Genomic DNA, 19,593 nt, shown 5'->3' on the forward strand with positions numbered 1-19,593 from the left:
TTACTTTTCATTTAAAAAAAATGCAGTACAATACATTAAAAAAGTAGATTGCTTTATGGACTGCAGTATAACGTTGGAAACCAGCCGCTGAGGACATTCAAATGGGTGCTGCTGCTGCACAACTGCATGCTATTGAACAATTTCTATTTTGTGGTCTCGCTGTAGACACCTTCAGTTTTCTTTCGTTGACAGCATTGTGTATAATACTACATGTGGTTGGCCTTGGGTGAGCCTTAGCTCATGACTGAGTGGCTTGTTTTGTCCATTCAGAACGTTTCTCCTGATTTAATGGCTTTCCTCCCTATGTTTGTGTTTGCCTCGCCCTTGGAGCACTTCTGCTAAACAATCGTTTGTGACTAAATTGTATTCTTCCACTGATGACATCGCAGTTCTTTTTTTTTCCTCTTTGCCCCTACCATTTGTGATTTAGTACTACATGGAAGTGCGTGTCCTGTTTCTTTCTCTCTCTCTCATTTTCGAGCATATGTTAGAGCTCTTCTCCCCAGTGTACAGCCCACACCCATCTCTCCTCACCCTGAAGTCATCTATTGTGTAGCCTCCTCCCTCTGATACTGAGCACTGCTATGGCTCAGTATCTCTCTCTCTCTCTCTCTCTCTCTCTCTCTCCACCTCTTTCTTCCCTCCGTACGTTTTCCTCCCATAACCCAACTTCCACTCACTCCTTCATCTATCCCCAGCGGCCATCTCCTGCTATCCTAAGGTCTCAGAAAATCATCTCTGTGTAATGATGTATATAGTTAAATTGTCTGTGGCTTGAGTTAGTGAGATAGTTCTGCTGTTTGTGACTGCAGCTTTTATGTACTCTTTCATATGCCATATCATTCTGCTATTAGGAGGCTCAATCTGTATATATTGTAGCTTGAGAGGCTTCTACTAACTGGAAAGATTGATAGAGCATGTTCTGTGTCAAGTGACCACTATTCACCATGCCTAAAGCAAACACTGGTAAGATCTGAATTTCCTTTGATACAGTGCTTTTGTCTATATCTGAATGTGTGTTTCACTGACAGATAGTTCTACCTAGTCATGCCTGATGTAGGCAACTTTAAATTTAAGCTTTGCCTAAGATAGGATGACAAAAAACTCATGGATACAAGATATGATTAGCAAATTAAAATATGTGTAACTTGATGGATGTCACTGTTCTCTGATGCGTGGTCCTGTAAATTATGTGTCTGAAGCCAGAAACTATGGATGTGTGTATCTTTTAGAACAGTTCTTCAGTGTGGGCTTGAGGTGTTGAGTGCCTGTGAGCTTGCTAAGTACACTATGCAATTAATGAAATATTTCAAGAGAGCCTATTCAAAACCTATGACATTTTAGACAATTTGTGTGATGATTGTTCTGGAGAGGTCACATTATTTAATCACAATTTTCTGTAATGAAGGAGGTCAATCTTCCCTACTTATCATGAGCAGCACTTGGTGTTTTTCATGGTGGATGTTTAAGTACCACCATTTTCAAAGCACACAAGCTGCCACTGATGTTTACATGGAATAATACAAATAATTGACATCTCCATGTGACCAATCTTCCCATCACCTTGGCTCTTCCTGTGTCTAGAAACATACTTCCTGGAAATCTGCCAGATCATTTTGTTGGTCTGAGTTTACATTTCCCCTGCTGTATTTTGTTGTTTTGCCTACAAATCACTTTAAGGATCAACATTACTGTTAGCAATAATGCTCTCTACTTTTTATTAAAAACAATTGTCACAACCTAACAACGGGCATAGAAATACAGAACTGCATAAATGGAGAACTGGAAGGAATCCTCCAGATCATGAAGTGTAGCCTGCTGCTTTTGGAAGGACAATGCTTCTACTACCTTATCTAGACTAGGTTTCAACACTTATATTGATACATTATTAACTTATACATATGAGGCAAATTGGAAACTAATTGGTCCAAACCAATATCCCTCATTGACTAATTGTCTCAAAAATGGGTGTATTTTGCATGCTTGCAGTGACAAAACATAGGAACTCATGTACTATCGTTCCATTCGCAAAAATAGGTCGTAAATTGTGTACCAACCTTTCGCTATTGGAATAGTATTTTGAAAAACTGAGGTATGTATAAATAGGTCAGTTCCTAAAAAACAATCATGGGTGGTCACAGACAACCTGCCTAATGAATACAGTTGACCACATTCTGAGGAATGTTGGCCTACAAATGTCAACAGACCACCATGGCTGTGATTGTGTTACAATGTAGAAATCTTTTTTTTTAAGTGCAGGCCGTTTTCCTAAAAGGAAATGGCACTGTGTTTAAAACAGAAAGTTTTCTTTTAGTAAAAGGTTTCAATGGGAGTTGGCAGTGGTCCAGTAGAATATAATCTAATCTCCCCGAAACATTTTTCAAGACTCACAAAAGGTAAGGAGTTCAAAGACGTTCCTTTCCCATTTGCAAGTCAGTTGCTTGGGAGTCAGTAACTGTTCAATAGATAGGATCCTCAGGAAAAGCACCCAAATGCATGCAGTTAAAATAACTATGCTGATCACTTTGAATACCAACATCACACTCCCTCATTGTCTTGAACTCTGTCCTTCCCTGGTCTCAAAGATGCACTTGAAAATAATTAGAATTTGCTGTGAAAAGGATTGACTCACAAGTTATAAATTCCAGTGCAAGACAATAAAATCATCTCCAACATATCTTTATACACAAACATCATCGAACAAATTTTGTGTTTACAAGAAATATCATAGCTAGGGGTGGGCATAACTAGTGGAATTCTGTGATGCATAATGACGCGGAATCACCTAAAAAGTCAGTGAGATTACGTAGAATTATGCTCAAAGTCTAATTCTGCATTTAGCGCTATTTTCTTAGCACAATGATGCCTTGCGTCCAAAAGGAATGAGAGGATGTCTTTTGTCCTACGTAAAAGCACTAAATACAGCAGAACATAAATAGCTGTATGAGCAGCCTCTTGCTAACTGTGCACTTGAGGTAGGATTTTCCCTTAACTACTCATGGCATTTAGTGCTAGTTTCTTAGAGCAAAATGCACCCTCGCTTCCAAAATGGACACAAGGATGCATTTTAGGTAATTTAAATTTCACCCAAGCCTAATCTAGTCACAGAATATTGCAGGTAGGAATATTGGGTTTTTAATATAATTTTTTCAATATAGCTGTATAAAATATTGATTTATTATTTGGTAATGTTTTATGATTTGTGTAGTTTAAATTATCAATATGCACATTTTAGTTATTTAAAACAAATTTGTAGTGATTTTACTGTTTTGTTAATATCTGTAGAGTGTTGGTTTTGAGTTTATTTACTTTTTTAAATTATTGGTTGGTTGTTGGGTTTGAAAGATAGATAGGTAGAAATATATTTAAATATATAGTTACATTTTTATAAATATTTTACAATCTGTAAAATGTATTTTCCTGATTAAATTAACAACTTTTTTCAAATGATTAATTATACAGTCATGCACATTTTTTAATTCATTCATGATTTATTTGTTCTGAAACCAAATTATTTTTCATTGTAAATTGATAAATATGTTATTAATTATTGATTACATTGTGTTCTAATGTGTTAGATTTGTTTTACTAAACATTACGGTTTTTATTGTTTTGTTTTTATTTATTGAATATTTTTAGTATCATTTCACATTTTTTGTGGGTTGTTGGGACTCTAGGGGAGTAGCATGGGAAAAGATTTTACTGGAATTGTTTGGGGTTTTAGGTTGAAAAAATGTTTAAATTGGTCATTTTTAAAAATATTTTTAAATAATTTAGTAGAGTTGTTAGTTTAAAATAAAAAGAAAACGTTTTGTATATATTGATTTGATATTTTTTATATTAAAAAATATATTTCATAATGATTGTTATATTTTTTTAACAAGTTACCAACTGTTGCCTATGTTGAAGTAGGAATAGTAAATCTGCCCACCACCCCAAAGTCCAAAACTTTCCCTAGCATTGCTTAAGTTTAAGTTGTGGTGACAATAGTAAATCTGAAGCCATTTTCCATACTGTTGCCAAGGTTGGATTGGGATGAGTAAATGTGATCCCTCAAAAGTCCAGTGCTTTCAATACTTTGCTGAGGTTGGAATGGGAATAGTAAATCTTACCCTTTCCAAGTTTAATCCTTTCACCGATGTTGAATAGGTTGGAGTGGAAATAGTAAATCTGACCACTCCAATCTCCAACACTTTACCTATTGTTGCATAGATTGGAGTGGAAGCAGTACATCTAATCCATCCAAAGTCCAATGATTTCCCTACAGTTGCTTTGGTTGGAGTGACAATAGTAAATCTGACCCTTCCACAGTTCAACACTTTCCTGACTGTTGCTCAGGTTGGAGTGGGAATAGTGAATATGATTCACACCACAAGCATGTGTTGGTCTGAAATTCAGTCAAGCCTCTATTTTAGGCCTAGTATACTATTCTACAGGAATATCTTTTAGATATTAGATGAGACACCTTACCCGTCAATGAAGGCATAGTCATGATATGTGCCTTCTCTCATAGGTGAATAACACCCAAATGGCCTCAAGAAAAAAAAAACTTGGAGGTCATGATAAGATGTTTCAATGGACAAGTGTGAACTTCCAGTTGAAAATGACTATGGATAAGCCCTGGATTTCTCTTTATTTAACAGGATCCATTTTACTGTTAAAAAATCAAGACCAAAAGCTATGTTACCTAGGTGCTTAAGCCAAAGGCAATTTGCCCATACGGGTCATTCAGCTTTCTTCAGGGCTAGAAAACTCCCTGCCTACCTACCTTTCACACTAAAGGAGTTTGTTTACCAACGAGGCATAAGATTCTCCTACCTGTCTCAGCAATCTGTAGAAAAATAAAAATACGAGAATATTCTTATGACTTCATCAAACCCTTCTTATCCAAGAAGGGCATACCTATTCAATGAATCACCCATATCAGTGGTCACTTTAATGAAGACAATCTAAAATGCTATAGTGAAACTGCATAACCCCTTAACAAGAGTGTGTGAGCATTCTTAGCTTTTATCCATTGAAGGCACTCAGCACTCTGCACATACATATAGTCACTTATCGACATCTATGTATAGCGATGAAAAGATGCAACATTGTCATAACACAGTTTCCTATTTGGTCCCTGTAGTCACACTCATCAAATACAATAGAGGTTGCTGAACCACCTGTTGTGTGTCCGTCTGTGTCTAATGTTTTCTGTCATGACTAGACGTCTAGTATCGATGTTACTGGTCAGAGGATCCATATTGTGCATGTATCTCTGGACATACAACTTACAGCATATAACATATCTTCTTACCATTTTTGCTGTGCAATCATCTTACCTGAGATAACATAATTAAGCATGGTATACATTGTTTGGATCAATCTGGGTGCAGTGTATGCTCCCGCCAGTAGTAAATGACAAAACAAATGGCATGCAACATATATTCAAATTATATATAGTTTATAACTTTTTTCAGGTAGAGGCATGTTGCACACATTACTCATCCTGTTCAGTATGTGCTACTTTCTTTAGTACCCCTTCTCAATATTTGAATATATGGGTAACATACTCCTGGGTTGCCTCTTGTTTCTTTTAAACCGGTTTCGATCTCTCACACACTTCACTCATATTTCCCAAGTATGTCAATCATATGCTCGCAATTGTATTCCCCCATGGTTTATCCATATTCATTTATAACTGGAACCCTGCTCTTGTCCAGAGGAACACCTTATCAGAAGCTCTCAGTTTTGATTTTAATTGAACCCATTCGGGTGGTGTTCACCTACTTGATGAGAGGAAGCACCTATGATGCAGCATGCCATAATATGATAGTTGATGTGTATCCTCTAATATCTAAATGACATTCTTATAGGATATTCTACTAGGCCTTAAACAGAGAACTTTTTGAATTTCAGACCATCGCGTTTTTGTAGTGTTAAACGGTTGTGATTGGGAAAACGTGCAACAGCTGAATACATTTTTCTCATTGTTTCTTGGCGTGACAGAGTTGTTGAGCGGCAGGGTGAGAATCTATAAAAAGTATCAAAGAGAGAATCCATATGAGGACACCATATTCGTGAAATGTCTATCATGTAATGACGTAACAATCTCAGCTATTTTATCAGCACCCCTGTTAATTGATGAAGGAACACTGAATCAAACCTGAATGTACCTTGCCTAACATTTGCGATTTGGAGGCACTTTACACACTAAAAAAGACACAAGTGAAAACACTGCTCCATGGAGCACTTATGACAGAATATCTAAGAGCAACTGCTCCAAGGGGGCCAGATAGATAGCTAGATAGATAGAGAGACAGACAGAGAGATAGATAGTAATTATTTTAAGTTATTATATTTTAAATACTTTTAAATATATCTACTTATCTTTACAATCTTGATGTTTAGTACTACAATAACAATTGTAAGTATGTAAACTCGATATTTAGTACCAAAATATTTGTATAAGTATAGTATCACCATATTTATAATGTTGATATTATGTCACAGAAATGTAAATTCCATATCCTGATTAAGAATGAGTGACATTTTTGAAAAATAGAAGGCACTTGTAATGGTGGAAAGACGATTGTGGAAAATTTCCACAAACCTAAGATGAGAGTTAAGGGCAGAAAAGGAGACTGTTGTGAGATTGCCATGCAAAACTCACAGCATCCCACAAGCATCCTATTTGGTGGACACTTGAAAACATTTGCATCGCCAATTGGAGCAGAGAATCACTTGTAAGACTGAGTTCTGACAAAGATGGAGGTGGATGTGTTTTCCCTAGTTGGGTAGAAAACATGCCCACATTTCAAAGGGGTGCGGGAAAAGAGAGATATTCACAGAGAAAAATAATTTACTTGTGGAAAGAATAGGAAACAACAATTATGTCTGACTTAATAGTGAAGATTTTCTACCCAGTAAAAATATGCATGGTTAAACATTGCCCAATATGAGTGGTACAGCAAATATAAGCTGTTGTAGATTTCCAAGACTACTACAGGGGATGAATGTGAATTCTCAAAAGATAGATAGCTACTCCATGCAAGGAGGAAAGCCTATTAAAGGAAATTAATGTCTTTATAAAGCACGATTTTGTCAATCTGGCATTTCAAGAGATGATGAGACCAACTGCCAGACAATGGTGGGGAATCATAGGGAAAGACTGTGCACAAAGCAACCTCCCCATTTCTTCCAATGTCATTGTCATGGATTCAACATTTTGACAGCTATTGGAGTCTAGGTTGGGCACATCCGCAATAAAACCTCTGTCGAGGTAGAGCTCCAACGAAATCAAGTGAGGCTCCCAAAAGATGGTCTTCCCGATTACTCAGGAATAATCAGTCTTTCTGCAGACCTACTAACTCTACCTCTTTTAAAGTCTCCCACCAATACATTCGAAATGAAGCTTCGAAAAATCAACATTGCTATACAAACAGGATAGGTTACCTCTGCAGGCTTGTATTCGTACAGGATCAAGTGCGTCATCCTTTCGATTTCCTCTCATACCGAGCCCAGATGACTGGGCAAGCTCTGCTGTTGAAAACACCAAATCAATCACTTGATTTAGAAGAGTGATGCCATGGTCCTTCGCAGCACGTGCTTTCGAGATGCAGTCGCCCACCTTAAACGAGTCAACCAAAATATGACTGTATCGGTCTGGATCCTTGGGATGCAATACAAGGGGAACCTAAAAAAAAACATTGTTCAAGTTGTTACAAAGAGGCATGAGATCTGACTAAAGTAATCAATTATTTGGTTCTGTTTCAAATGCTGGTGACAACCTTGTACTTAGTCATCCTATCTGAAAGATCTAAGGCCACATTCTGGAAATTATTAAAGGGACTGTTCTGATTTCCATTATATTTTTTTCAATCAAATTGTATACAGTGAGTAATCAGACATGAAAATCTGCTTATTATCCATTCAGTAACAAAGGACTCTGCAACCAACCTTTTCTGTAACAAGAGCTACCTCTGATCAATGAAAAGAAACAGTAGCTGCTAATGATGTCTTTGACACCTGTTACAATTGTAACCACATCAGAGACATATGTGAACTTGGTCTGCACCATTTCTTAAACCACCCTTGCCTGAACAGCCTCCAAGAGTTAAGAATGGGGCCAATAAATTGAGGTGACCCTGTGATGAAATGGCAAATGTGGCATCCCTGTATGGTATCCCTAGTCCACCTTACATGGGTACACACTGTCTGTCCACCACTGAGCATCCAGGATCAGAAGGGTACCTAGAAGTAACTGTGGTGTAAACAAATATCAGAGAAATTGGAACACTGGGTGCTAAAGCCTACATTTTCCATTAATTGCTCTTACATTTGTAGCCTCCGCTTTTGATTGACAGTGGATAGCAGATGCGCTTTTAGCACTGGGGTGATGGCCCCGCCCCCATGGGCTCCATTCTGCAGTTGCACCTCCTGGCACATATCCAGGTGGGAAATGGGGTCCTCTGGCACAGTTGAGGTCAAAAGGGGCTAGTGATCCAAAGTCCAGGTAGTGTATTGTCCCAAACAGTTTTTAGTGTTGTTGGGGTGATGGCCCCACCCACTTGGACTCTGTTTCAGAAGCACATTCAAATTGACTTGTGAGAATTGGCAGGCTCTTAATTGAGCCTTCTTTTTAAAATTGTGCACATAATAAGTAGTCAGGTTATCATCTGGAATGCAGGCATGCCCCCAGGACCTGGACCATCTGGTGGCCCATGTTTAAAGAAGAGGGGGAGACTGTGCATGCTTTAGTTTTTTTTCCGCCAGTGTCGCGGATCCGCTGTGATTTTGGGTGAAAATGTTTTCAAAAAGCTTTTTTTCCCCTAGCGGCAAGGTATTCCTACCATGCACTCTTTTCGTTTTTCAAAATGTTTTTTCTGGGACTCGGCTGACTTCCTGCTTTAAGTGTTGACAGCCAATCAGATCTCAGCACGAGATCAAGAGGGGTCGGGAGCCTTTGCATCCCTAGATATACAAATTTGTTATTTCTTTAATAGTTTCCAAACTGCTGAACAGATTTACACCAAATGACAAAAGAGTTCTTTCTGGACCAAGAGCTACCTTTCTGCCAAATTTGATGTAATTCCATTCAGCAGTTCGAGCTGTAGTTGTGTCTAAATAAGTGAACATTGGAAAAATGTGACGCCCCAGTTTTTCTCAGCCCTCGTTTAATGGATTGCCTTGAAACTTTCCAGGTGCAACAAGATTCACTGGAGCACTTTTTTTTCTGGTAAATATTGTGAAGATTTGTCAAACAGAGCCAAAGATATAGGCAAGTCAAAAAATGCATTTTCTATGGAAACATGGTCTGAACTATAACTACCTATTGCCGATCACCAGTAGGTATGTGTGTGTGTATATATATATAACTCCAATAGGCCACTCCTCAAAGTAAACCACAAGGAAACAGCGGGTAATATTTTGGAAGCTCATTATTCACCGGTACAGCAGTGCACAATGCATTTCGTCTTGTCTACCTTCCTTAGGTGCTGCTACCATTCAGCACGCAATCGCCAGTTGGCATACAGCCTCCTCCTTTTGTTTGGCACAACACAGCCCTTACTGAAGTTACATCGATCCAGCTGCCACACTTACCTTCGTGATGCATGCTGGAGTAGTAGTCTTCCATTAGACTGTTGCGTTCCCAGTGCAGCTGGGTCAGCTGATCTCCTGCCAATGGGAGTGCCTAAGTAAATTCAAAAGGAGGGAGTAGGTGATTGCGGGGTATTAGCAGCACCTGAGGAAGGCGGACAAGCCGAAATGCATTGTGCACTGCTGTACCGGTGAATAAAGAGCTTCCACAGTATTCCCCGCTGTGTCCTTGTGGTTTACTTTGAGGAGTGGCCTGTTGGAGATATTTGTCGCGGTGGCCAACTACGCGCAACAAGGACCTGCCCTGCAAAGCGTCCTGGTGATAGTTGGCAATGGACTGCATTTTTCGAGGGATAGAATTTTCCAGGACTGCCTCGACATGGAACCAACCCTGTGGCTGCTGCCTTGGTAGCCTGTGACTGCATGGGGAGGTGGGTGAGATTACTGCTTGCCTCACAGCCCGGTTTGTTTCCAAGTTGGGGCTGGGGCGTTGGGGACTGGAGGGAGCTCCCAGCACCATTCAGCACGCAATCGCCAGTTGGCATACAGCCTCCTCCTTTTGCTTGGCACAACACAGCGCTTACTGAAGTTACATCGATCCAGCTGCCACACTTACCTTCGTGATGCATGCTGGGAGTAGTAGTCTCCCATTAAACTGTTGCATTCCCAGTGCAGCTGGGTCAGCTGATCTCTTGCCAATGGGAGTGCCTGAGTAAATTCAAAAGGAGGGGGTAGGTGATTGCGGAGTATTAGCAGCACCTGAGGAAGGCAGACAAGCCGAAATGCATTGTGCACTGCTGTACCGGTGAATAAAGAGCTTCCAAAGTATTCCCTGCTGTGTCCTTGTGGTTTACTTTGAGGAGTGACCTGTTGGAGATATTTGTCGCGGTGGTCAACTACGCGAAACAAGGACCCGCCCTGCAAAGCGTCCTGGAGAGAGATATATATATATATATATATATTCAATGAAAAAACCATAGGTTTCAGGGACGTTATAGTTAGTTGCACATTTCACTCATACAAAACCATAGAAATTCGGCCGTTATAGTTAGTTGAGCTAACTATAACTCACGCCCGCGCAATGCACTGCTGATGACGTCACATATTACTACATTCATGACATGGTCAGTGACATCACTGATGACATCACTGATGACATCTCAAATGACATCACTAATGACATCATCCAGTGACTGTGTGTTTCTGTAAAGTTTAAGTATGTTTTATAAATATATTGGCCAAGGTATATTGAAGAATGAGTGAGTGTATAAGTGTGTGGATGGAGGATTTAGTAGGTGCGTGACTGACTGTATAAGTGAGTGATTAAATGTGTCTTACTGAATTCATGGGTTAGTGACTAAACTGTGTGAATGTCTGTATCAGTCTGTCTATTGCTGTGTAAGCTGCTGCATTGGTTGATGAGTAGCTACATGAGTGTCTATATGGGTTATTGATTGGTTGCCTGAGTATTTGTATGGGTGCCTGAGTGTGTGTGTGGATGGGTGGGAGGTGTGTGACTTTGTGCATAGATGTGTGAGTTCAAGACTGCATGTGGAAACAGCCGTATGGGTGGGTGAGTGTGTGTATGGGTGTGTTGGTGATTGAATTGATATTTCAGTGCTACATGTCCAAGTAACTACATATGTAAAACGCAGAGCATTAGAGAGTTGGAGTATATAAATTACGATACATGAGAGTCAGTGATTGGGAGAGTGCTGTATGGATGAGTGTGTACTTTTATCAGTGATTGTATAAGAGAGCAAGTATATGTTAGTATCAGTATGAATAAGTGAGGTTGTGTGTGTATAACTGTATAGCTGAGTAAATAGAAGTGTGATTGACTCTTTGCATGACTGACTAGATGTGTGAGTAACTCTGGATGAGTGGCGGTGTGTGAGTGTTTGTATAGGTTTATGAGTGCCTATAATAGTGTTGTATTGATGATATACTGCATGTATGAGTGACTTTATGGGTGAATGAGCGGATGTGTGTGTAGACCTAGGAATCAGTGCGTGCGTACATAGTAACTGGTATTGGTGTCTCTATTGTTTCAAAAATGGTAGTCTGTATTTTAGAGTGGGTGTATCAAAGGTTTTATTGAGGTATGAGGAGGTGCATCAGATTTTCATGTGGATGATGCCATCAGTGATGTCATTTGAGATGTCATCAGTGATGTCATCAGTGATGTCACTGACCATGTCATGAATGATGTAATATATGACGTCATCAGCAGTGCATTGCGGGGGCGTGAGTTATAGTTAGCAGAACTAACTATAACAGACAAATTTCTATGGTTTTGTACGAGTAAAATGTGCAACTATCTATATTGAATTTCAAAGCCTTTTTAAAATAATAATTTGTAACTATAACGTCCCTGAAACATGTTTTTTTTTTTGAGCTTCAAAGGTTTTTTAAATGCTAATTTCTAATTATAATGTTCAATAAAACCTATGTTTTTTTTCAGTGATTTTAAATTATCATTCCATTCTCAACCTGGTGAAAACAGCCGATATCACCAGTTTTTCAGCAATAGCTTTCGCAAAAAAAAATCACCACAAATGAGAGCAACAACTAACGCTCATAATAATAATAAAACAGGCGATAAGCTGCGTTAGCAGTAGGAATGTAACATTTGCCTTTTACTGGTGTAAAGTAGGAAGACTACCTACAGTGTGAAAGGGAGCACAGCCCAGAATCACATCTGAAGACCAACTCATGTGATAGAGCAACAGATCATGCACCTCCCACACCCAAGAAGGCTACAAAACCCACTGCCACCACCCTCAGGACCTACCCCCGGACCACCCCCCCTACTACCACGAGGCAGCGCACAACAGGACAGCGAACCTTCCAAAAACAGCATGGCCCCTCAACCACACAATAGCTGAATGTTGCGAGATGTGGCAACCAAACATGTGTGAAGGACGCAAGACACCAACCAATAATAATGCACACAATACCTAGTGTAGCAGGCATCTGCTGGACAGACCTCACTATGCAGAGCACAAACCTCTCCATGTGTACATATATTGCTGGTGCTTGTCGTGTTGTGGACAGTGGACACAACCATGTTACCTCAGGCAGTGGGGAAAATCTTGGTCATGTACCTGTGTCGTCGGCCCCTGTAAGCAGAAGCGCAGTGGGCTGGTCCAACGTATGCCACTCCAGTTTAGAAGTGTGAATAAATAGGCCGGGGCTCTGGGCGTGGTTCACTTGTGTGAAGGCCAACGCGTCTGCCAGAGCGGCGGCCCTCACCCTGCCACGTGGCTGCCGCCATGACCATGGACCTTCTTGACACAGGCCCTGTGCAAACACAGTGGCACAGCACTGCAGAGTTACGTCTGTACACACTACTGCCTTCGATCTACACTGCGGACAGCAGGGCTCACAATTCAGATGGAGTGGTGATTGCAGATGACGCAGTCCAGTAGGCAAGACACATTGCTCTCAGTGTGGCCTGCACGGACCACGCATCATCGCAGGGTGTGCACACGCTGAGTGCTTAAGGTACCACTAACTCAGTGCACCACAAGTCACCGCCACGTGGCGTTACTGAGGCAGAATTCTTTAGACAAAAGACATTGCTACCAGTGCAGCCCGCCCGGACCACGCATCATCGCAGGGTGTGCACACGCTGGTTGCTTTAGGTGCCACTAACTCACTGCACCCCAAGTCATCACCACGTAGCCTTATTAAGGCAGAATTCATTAGACAAAAAGACATTGCTACCAGTGCGGCCTGCCTGGACCACGCATCATCGGAGGCTCCGCACACGCTGAATGCTTCTGATGCCACTAACTGTGCAGCTCAACTCAACGCCATGTGGCTGTGGGCCCTTGCTGACCACTGCCTCTGGCCTACACTGCGGTCAGCATGGCTCACAATTTAAATTGAGTCTTGATTCATTAATTACAGAGTCCAGTAGGCAACTAACTACAACGTCCCTGAAACCTACACAATATCCTTTTAGTATCCTTTCTTCAAGAACTTTTTTAATATCAATTATAGCTTTAGTACAATGACCAAATTCATCTTGCAAGTCCAAAGGAACACTGAATGGCAGTCTACACTAAGGCCAGCAGAGCTCACAGTTTGAATTCAGTCTTGATTCATTAATTTCAGAGTCCAGTAGGCAACTAACCATAATGTCCCCAACACCTACACATTTCGACAATGTATTCCATACATATTTCATCGTTAGTTTCCTACACTGCGGTCAGCAGAGCTCACAATTTACATTGAGACATGATTTATTAATTGCAGACAGAATTGTACTCTATGTCCTCGGATTTTATCAAGAGGAAGTGACAAAAAGCATCCCTTGATGTCTGTGCTGACTACTGCCTTCCATCTACATTGCGGACAGCAGGGCTCACAATTCAGATCGAGTCGCAATTGCAGATGACGCAGTCCAGTAGGCAATAGACATTGCTCCCAGTGCGGCCTGCCCGGACCACGCATCATCGCTGGCTGCGCACACGCTGAATGCTTCTTATGCCCTTATCTCAATGCAGCACAACTCATGGACCCTTTATCATACAATATTTTGTGTATAATTTCACATCTGGTGCCCCTACGTCAGTGTACCACAAGTCATGGACCCTTTACGATAGAATCTTTTGTGTATTATTTCACATCTGGTGCCCCTTCCTTAGTGCCATTACATAAATGGGGTTCCCCAATACTAGTCGTAGACCTGGGTTTAATGTGGTACAAAAAACAATGGTCCTAGACCTTTTTCTTTTAAACGATAGGTATCAAATCTACATTTGTTGTTAGAGGACAGTTTTTGAGCATGTACACTGTTTAGCTCACAGTAATAAATACAATAACTTTAGACTAAAAAGTGCAACAACCAAGATATATTTTACCAAGGGTTTATTCCAAAACTTAAGGTAAACATTAGATTGTTTACTGTATCAAACAAGGAGAGGAAGGGGAAGGTTGCGCTGATGGAACGTGTGAAAAGAGAAAGTGCTCTGGTGTGGAAGCGGTGAAAAAGAATTTCAAATAGTGTGATAGGGGATATTTAAGAAAAATGTTATGTTGGACTGATAAACAATTCTCAGTCTTCTCTGGCCTGGCCACATTGAGACAATCAAGGTTCCTTTACATTCAATCACAAATACACAAAATGTATCCTTGTGTGGCATGATAGATTTGGGTCTTGTGAGTCAGGCTAATTATGTGGGCGTCGACGTTTCGACCCAACTTTGGGCTTCGAGGGTAATTTAGGGCCTCGGCCTGCGGGTCTTCCTCAGGACTGTGTGGGGCAACCTGATTGGGTATGATGTCCGTGTCGCACACCCGGAGGGTCTTGTGGGGCATGGGAGATTCCTCACTGTTTAGTTAAACACAGTAGACATATTTATCCGTTGATGAATAATGACCCATATTCTTGATTTCAAGGCAGTGAATGCAGAAGCTTAGAACTATCACAAACGGTGTCCGCGGTCCGCACTAGTTTGCAGGAAACCCTACCCTACCTTAGTGCAGCACAAATCATTGACCCTCTATGATTGAATATCTGTGTCTGATCCAATGATTACTGTTGTACTTGTTGCCAGCACCAATAATTCCCGGAGGGCTGGCTTACACTCACCCCACATGCATCCAGCACAGACGTCACTGGACATGTGACCCTGGTAATAAAAAGGAGTCGAGCACACGTGCCCGTACCCAGTACCAATATCTATCTGTGTCCGTGTGTTCATTATGTATGCAACATGCTGCCCCTGGGCCCTACCATATTACATTGTGCTCTGGACAGCGTATGCAACCAACTTACCTTTGACAGTGGGAGAAAACTTTGGTTATGTAACTTTGTCTCGGTCATTGTACAAGTAAGTACGTAGAGACTGGATGATTAGAGTACTGCATGGAGAGTGTATAGTGAATTTATAAGTGTGTGGGGATTGGCGGAGTGATTGTATAAGTACATATATTGGCGCAGCCTAACTCCGACAACAAGTTTGTCTCTAATTGGCTGCCCTCCATGTCCCAAAAACTGAAATGTGGGCTTTGCACATGGCCCTGTATTGCTACAGCTGCAATTCTCCACTGAATGTGCAATAAACATTCACATCCACACAGATGTGTCATGCCCACCATCTTTCTTGTGTGAAACTATGGATGAATGTAGGGTCAGTGATTCCCCGTACCTTCCATGTTGGCCATGTTGTGGGACTTGGCTCACAGAGTGACACATTGATGCTTGCGACCCGGGTGACAGCAGCACTACAACAAGAACACCAGCATGCCAGTGTTGCCAGACTTTTTAAGCATTCTCTAGCCCAAAGCCAACCAAAAAGTAGCCCAATATTGCTACTTTAAGGAGGGGTAGGGACATCGTCAAGCAGCCGGTGACTGCATTGGAATTGATGTTGCAGCAGGCTGCCAAGTAAATATTTGTCTAATAAAGCGCTTTAACATACTACTTTCTGGAGCGCTGTATATATATATATTTATAATCTGGCAACTAGCACAAACCAAAATTTTACAACACAACCAGGAAGAATATAGCCCAATTGTGCGTGATCTATTCCAATATGGAAACAGTGCCACATCAGTAGATTCCTCATACAGCTCACGATGGAGCCACGCCCATAGTTCTGGAGTCATTCTTCACAGCCTCACGCAGGACTGGCATACGCCGGGCCAGCCCACTCTACTTACGCTTACAGGGAAGGACAACAACGCTACATGGCTCAGATTTTCATTGAAGTGATCTGCTGGTCACACCCTAGTTGTCAGTATGCCACAGCCACTCCCTCATGGCTAGTATACACCCACACCACACCCATCCAGCACAGGCGTCACAGGACACATGACCCTCCCAATAAAAAAGACCGGGCGCACGTGCTCGATGCCATTTCAGAGTTGCTCGCACAGGATGCAATGCGGCTGGCACAGGCACACCAGCACGGGACGGTGACTTTCGGTCCACTGAGGTACGGGTACCGTAACTGATGAGCGGGTGTGCAGCCTGTGGTGATGGCCCATCCCAGCGGTCTGGACAGCTCAGGTTTTGTGTGCCCTGCTGGACCGCAGTGTAGGCCTGAGCCATCAGACAGCGCAGGCCTACTGCCACATGGCATCGACCTCGCTGGTCACAGAGTTAGTGGCACTGTAAGGGCTGAGCAGGTGTGCAGCCTGCGATGAAAAGCCCAGTGCACTGGTATGTCCTTCGCCATGGCAAAATCAAGACCCAGCAGTAAATGTGAGACCTGGTGGCCAGAGCGGGGCTGCATGATATGCAGGGTGCCTTGCCTGCGAAAAGGTAAGCAGTGAGGCCTGGGTGCGCAGGGGCGGGCAGACACCTCTGGGCGGTGGGAGTGGATGATGTGCAGGAGCCTGGATGCACAAATGCGGAACATTGATTTAGGCGTGCACCGTCGTATATACTCTGCCATTACTAATTCTGTACTATGTTTCAGATGTGGGAGCTTGAGGGCTCCACTAGGTCATGGCATTTGTGTTTGGAGACACAGCGGTGGCGTAAAGGTGAGCTGTGAGGGTTTTGTCCACAGTATGGGCACTCACTGTCCCTCTTCATCTCTTCCTTTCTCTCCTTCACACTCTTTCTCTCTCTCTTCCTCACACTGTTTCGCTCTTCCTCTTTCTCACACTCTTTCTCTCTCTCTCTCTCTTCCTCTCTCTCACTCTTTCTCTCTGTCTTCCTCTCACTCTTTAATTCTTTTTCTCTCTCTCTTCCTCTCACTCACAGTTTCTCTCTATCTCTCTGTCTTCCTCTCACTCTTTCTTTCTTTTTCTCTCTGTCTTCCTCTCACTCTCTTCCTCTCTCTATCTCTCTTTCTATCTCCTTTGATGGACGCATGACACACAATCTTATCTTGCTTTTTATCTAACAGGCTGTGATTCATGAATTGAGGCCACCCCCAACACGGACCTCCCGCCACTCAGTGCCTACCAGAGCTGAACTCGTGCGGAACCTGCGATGGTGCATGGCCATCCTGACAATCAACACCCACTTTGAATTATGCGCTCTGCTTTACCGTGAGTATGCAACACCTGAGAAGGTTGCTTCGGCATGTGATGGACCCTCTTACACACACGCCGGTGGTGGAAGGTGAGCAGGGAGGCTTCTTTCCGCAGCAGTAGGCAGTCACCTCTGGGCGGTGGGAGTGGATAGTGTGCAGCAGCCTGCGCGCACAAGAGCACACAGACACCTCCAAGCAGTGGGAGTGGATGGGCTGTAGCAGCCTGAGTGCGTATTGGAGAAACAGAGAACTAGGCGTGTGCAGTTGTATGTACTCTGCAATTACTAATTCTATACTATCTTTCAGATGACTAAACTTGAGGGTGTACTATGTCACGGCACGTGATTGGAGACACACCGGTGGCACAAAGGTGAGCTGCGCAGATTTTCTCCACAGTGTCAACACTCACTCTCCCTCTCCATCTCTTCCTTTCTGTCACTCAGACTCTTTCTCCCTCTCTCACTCTCTATCTCTTCCTTTCTCTCTCTCACTTTCCATCTCTTCCTTTCTCTCTCTCACACTTTCTCTATTTCTCTGTCTCTTCCTCTCTCTCATTCTTTCTTTCTCTCTCTTTCTCTCTCTCACTCTTTCTCTCTCTCTCTTCCTCTCTCTCAGTTTCTCTATCTTTTCCTTATATCTTACGCTTTCTCTTTCTTTGTCTTCCTCTCTCTCTCACTCTTTCTATGTCTTCCTCTCTCTCACTCTTTCTGTCTCTCTTCCTCTCTCTCACTCCTCTCTCTCTCTCTTCCTCTCTCTCACACTGTTTCTCCCTTTCTCGCTTCCTTGTATCTCACTCTTTCTCTCTTTCTCTATCTCACTCTTTCTCTCTTTCTTTGTTTTCCTCTCTCTCTCACTCTTTCTTTGTTTCTCTCTCTCTCACTCTTTCTCTCTTTCTTTTTCTCCTTTGCTGGAAGCATGACGCACCATCTTATCTTTCTTTTTGTCTTGGAGGCTGTGATTCACAAATGGTCCAGTGATGACACAACATGGCTGTACATAGTTTTATTTGTTGTTGTTTTGTTTTAATAAAATGTTTTATACATAAATCCATACATGACTAAGATTCTCATTTGTCCATCCTCACAGTCATCTTCTTATTAATAATTGTACAACCTTACCCAATTGTTTACGTTCCAGATTCCCTAACGAGACTGTCACATTTGTTTGTGGGGGGTGGGGGTGAGGGGGGATGGCGGACAAGGAGCTCCTGCTGGGGGATGTCGGAGCAGTGTTGGGTGTCTGACCTGCATGATCGTTGCCTCCATTGCATCTGTTCACAGAGACTTACGAGCCGGTGGGCTGGCTCGTTGATGAAGAGCTGCGAGCCGACTGGCAGGCTCATAGAGGGAGAACCGCGGCCCATCAGTTTGCAGAGGGAGAGCTGCGGGCCAGCTCGCAGAGGAACACCTGCGGGCCGACTGGTATAGGGAAAGGTGCGGGCCATCGGCTTCCAAAGGGACAGCTGTGGAACAGTGATGTGGGGAGAGGGACCGTGAAGAGCGTATTTCGCAGAGAGAGACCTGCAATATATTTCCAGTTTTGGCTTCACAGATACAACTGCGGGCCCGAGAACTCGCACCTGAAGAGCTGTGAGCCGACAAATGGATCGCAGAGGGAGACTTGCGGGCCCAAGAATGTTGTTGGAGGTATGCTGTTGATGGGGGAAAAGGGTACGTTACTTGCTGATGTATGGAGATGCAGCGTGAAAGGGGTATCTCGCACAGACAGAGCTCTGGTATATTAAATTGCCCCCGGGACCTTTCTTTTATATTGTCACTTGATGCGAGGCACAAGATGGCAGCTAACACTTCATGGTTTGAAGTGTTAGCAGCCAATCGGAGAATACTTCCTGGTTTGAAGTGTTAACAGCCAATCAGAGGCAAGCTTGTGCTCGGGAGTTAGGCACCGTCCAGATATATATATCTTTTTTCCCTTTAATATCTCAAAAACTACTGAATAGATTTACACCCTTTCAACTAAAGCGCGCTTTGTGGACCGACACCTTTCTCCC

At 42.4% G+C, this 19,593-nt stretch overlaps 1 protein-coding gene across 2 annotated transcripts in view; it reads right to left on the reverse strand.

Annotated features, from left to right (window-relative positions):
• LOC146831313 (uncharacterized) overlaps window positions 1-19,593 on the reverse strand; it is a 292,313-nt gene that overhangs the window by 49,153 nt on the left and 223,567 nt on the right. For both annotated transcript variants that reach the window (XM_085604133.1, XM_085604135.1), the window contains exon 4: window positions 7,438-7,678. In XM_085604133.1, coding sequence (XP_085460259.1) covers window positions 7,438-7,678 — 241 coding nt within the window. The remainder of the gene's footprint in view (window positions 1-7,437; window positions 7,679-19,593) is intronic.

The sequence above is a fragment of the Triturus cristatus genome, chromosome 5_1 (genome assembly GCF_964204655.1).
Source record: "Triturus cristatus chromosome 5_1, aTriCri1.1, whole genome shotgun sequence".
Taxonomy (NCBI): domain Eukaryota; kingdom Metazoa; phylum Chordata; class Amphibia; order Caudata; family Salamandridae; genus Triturus; species Triturus cristatus.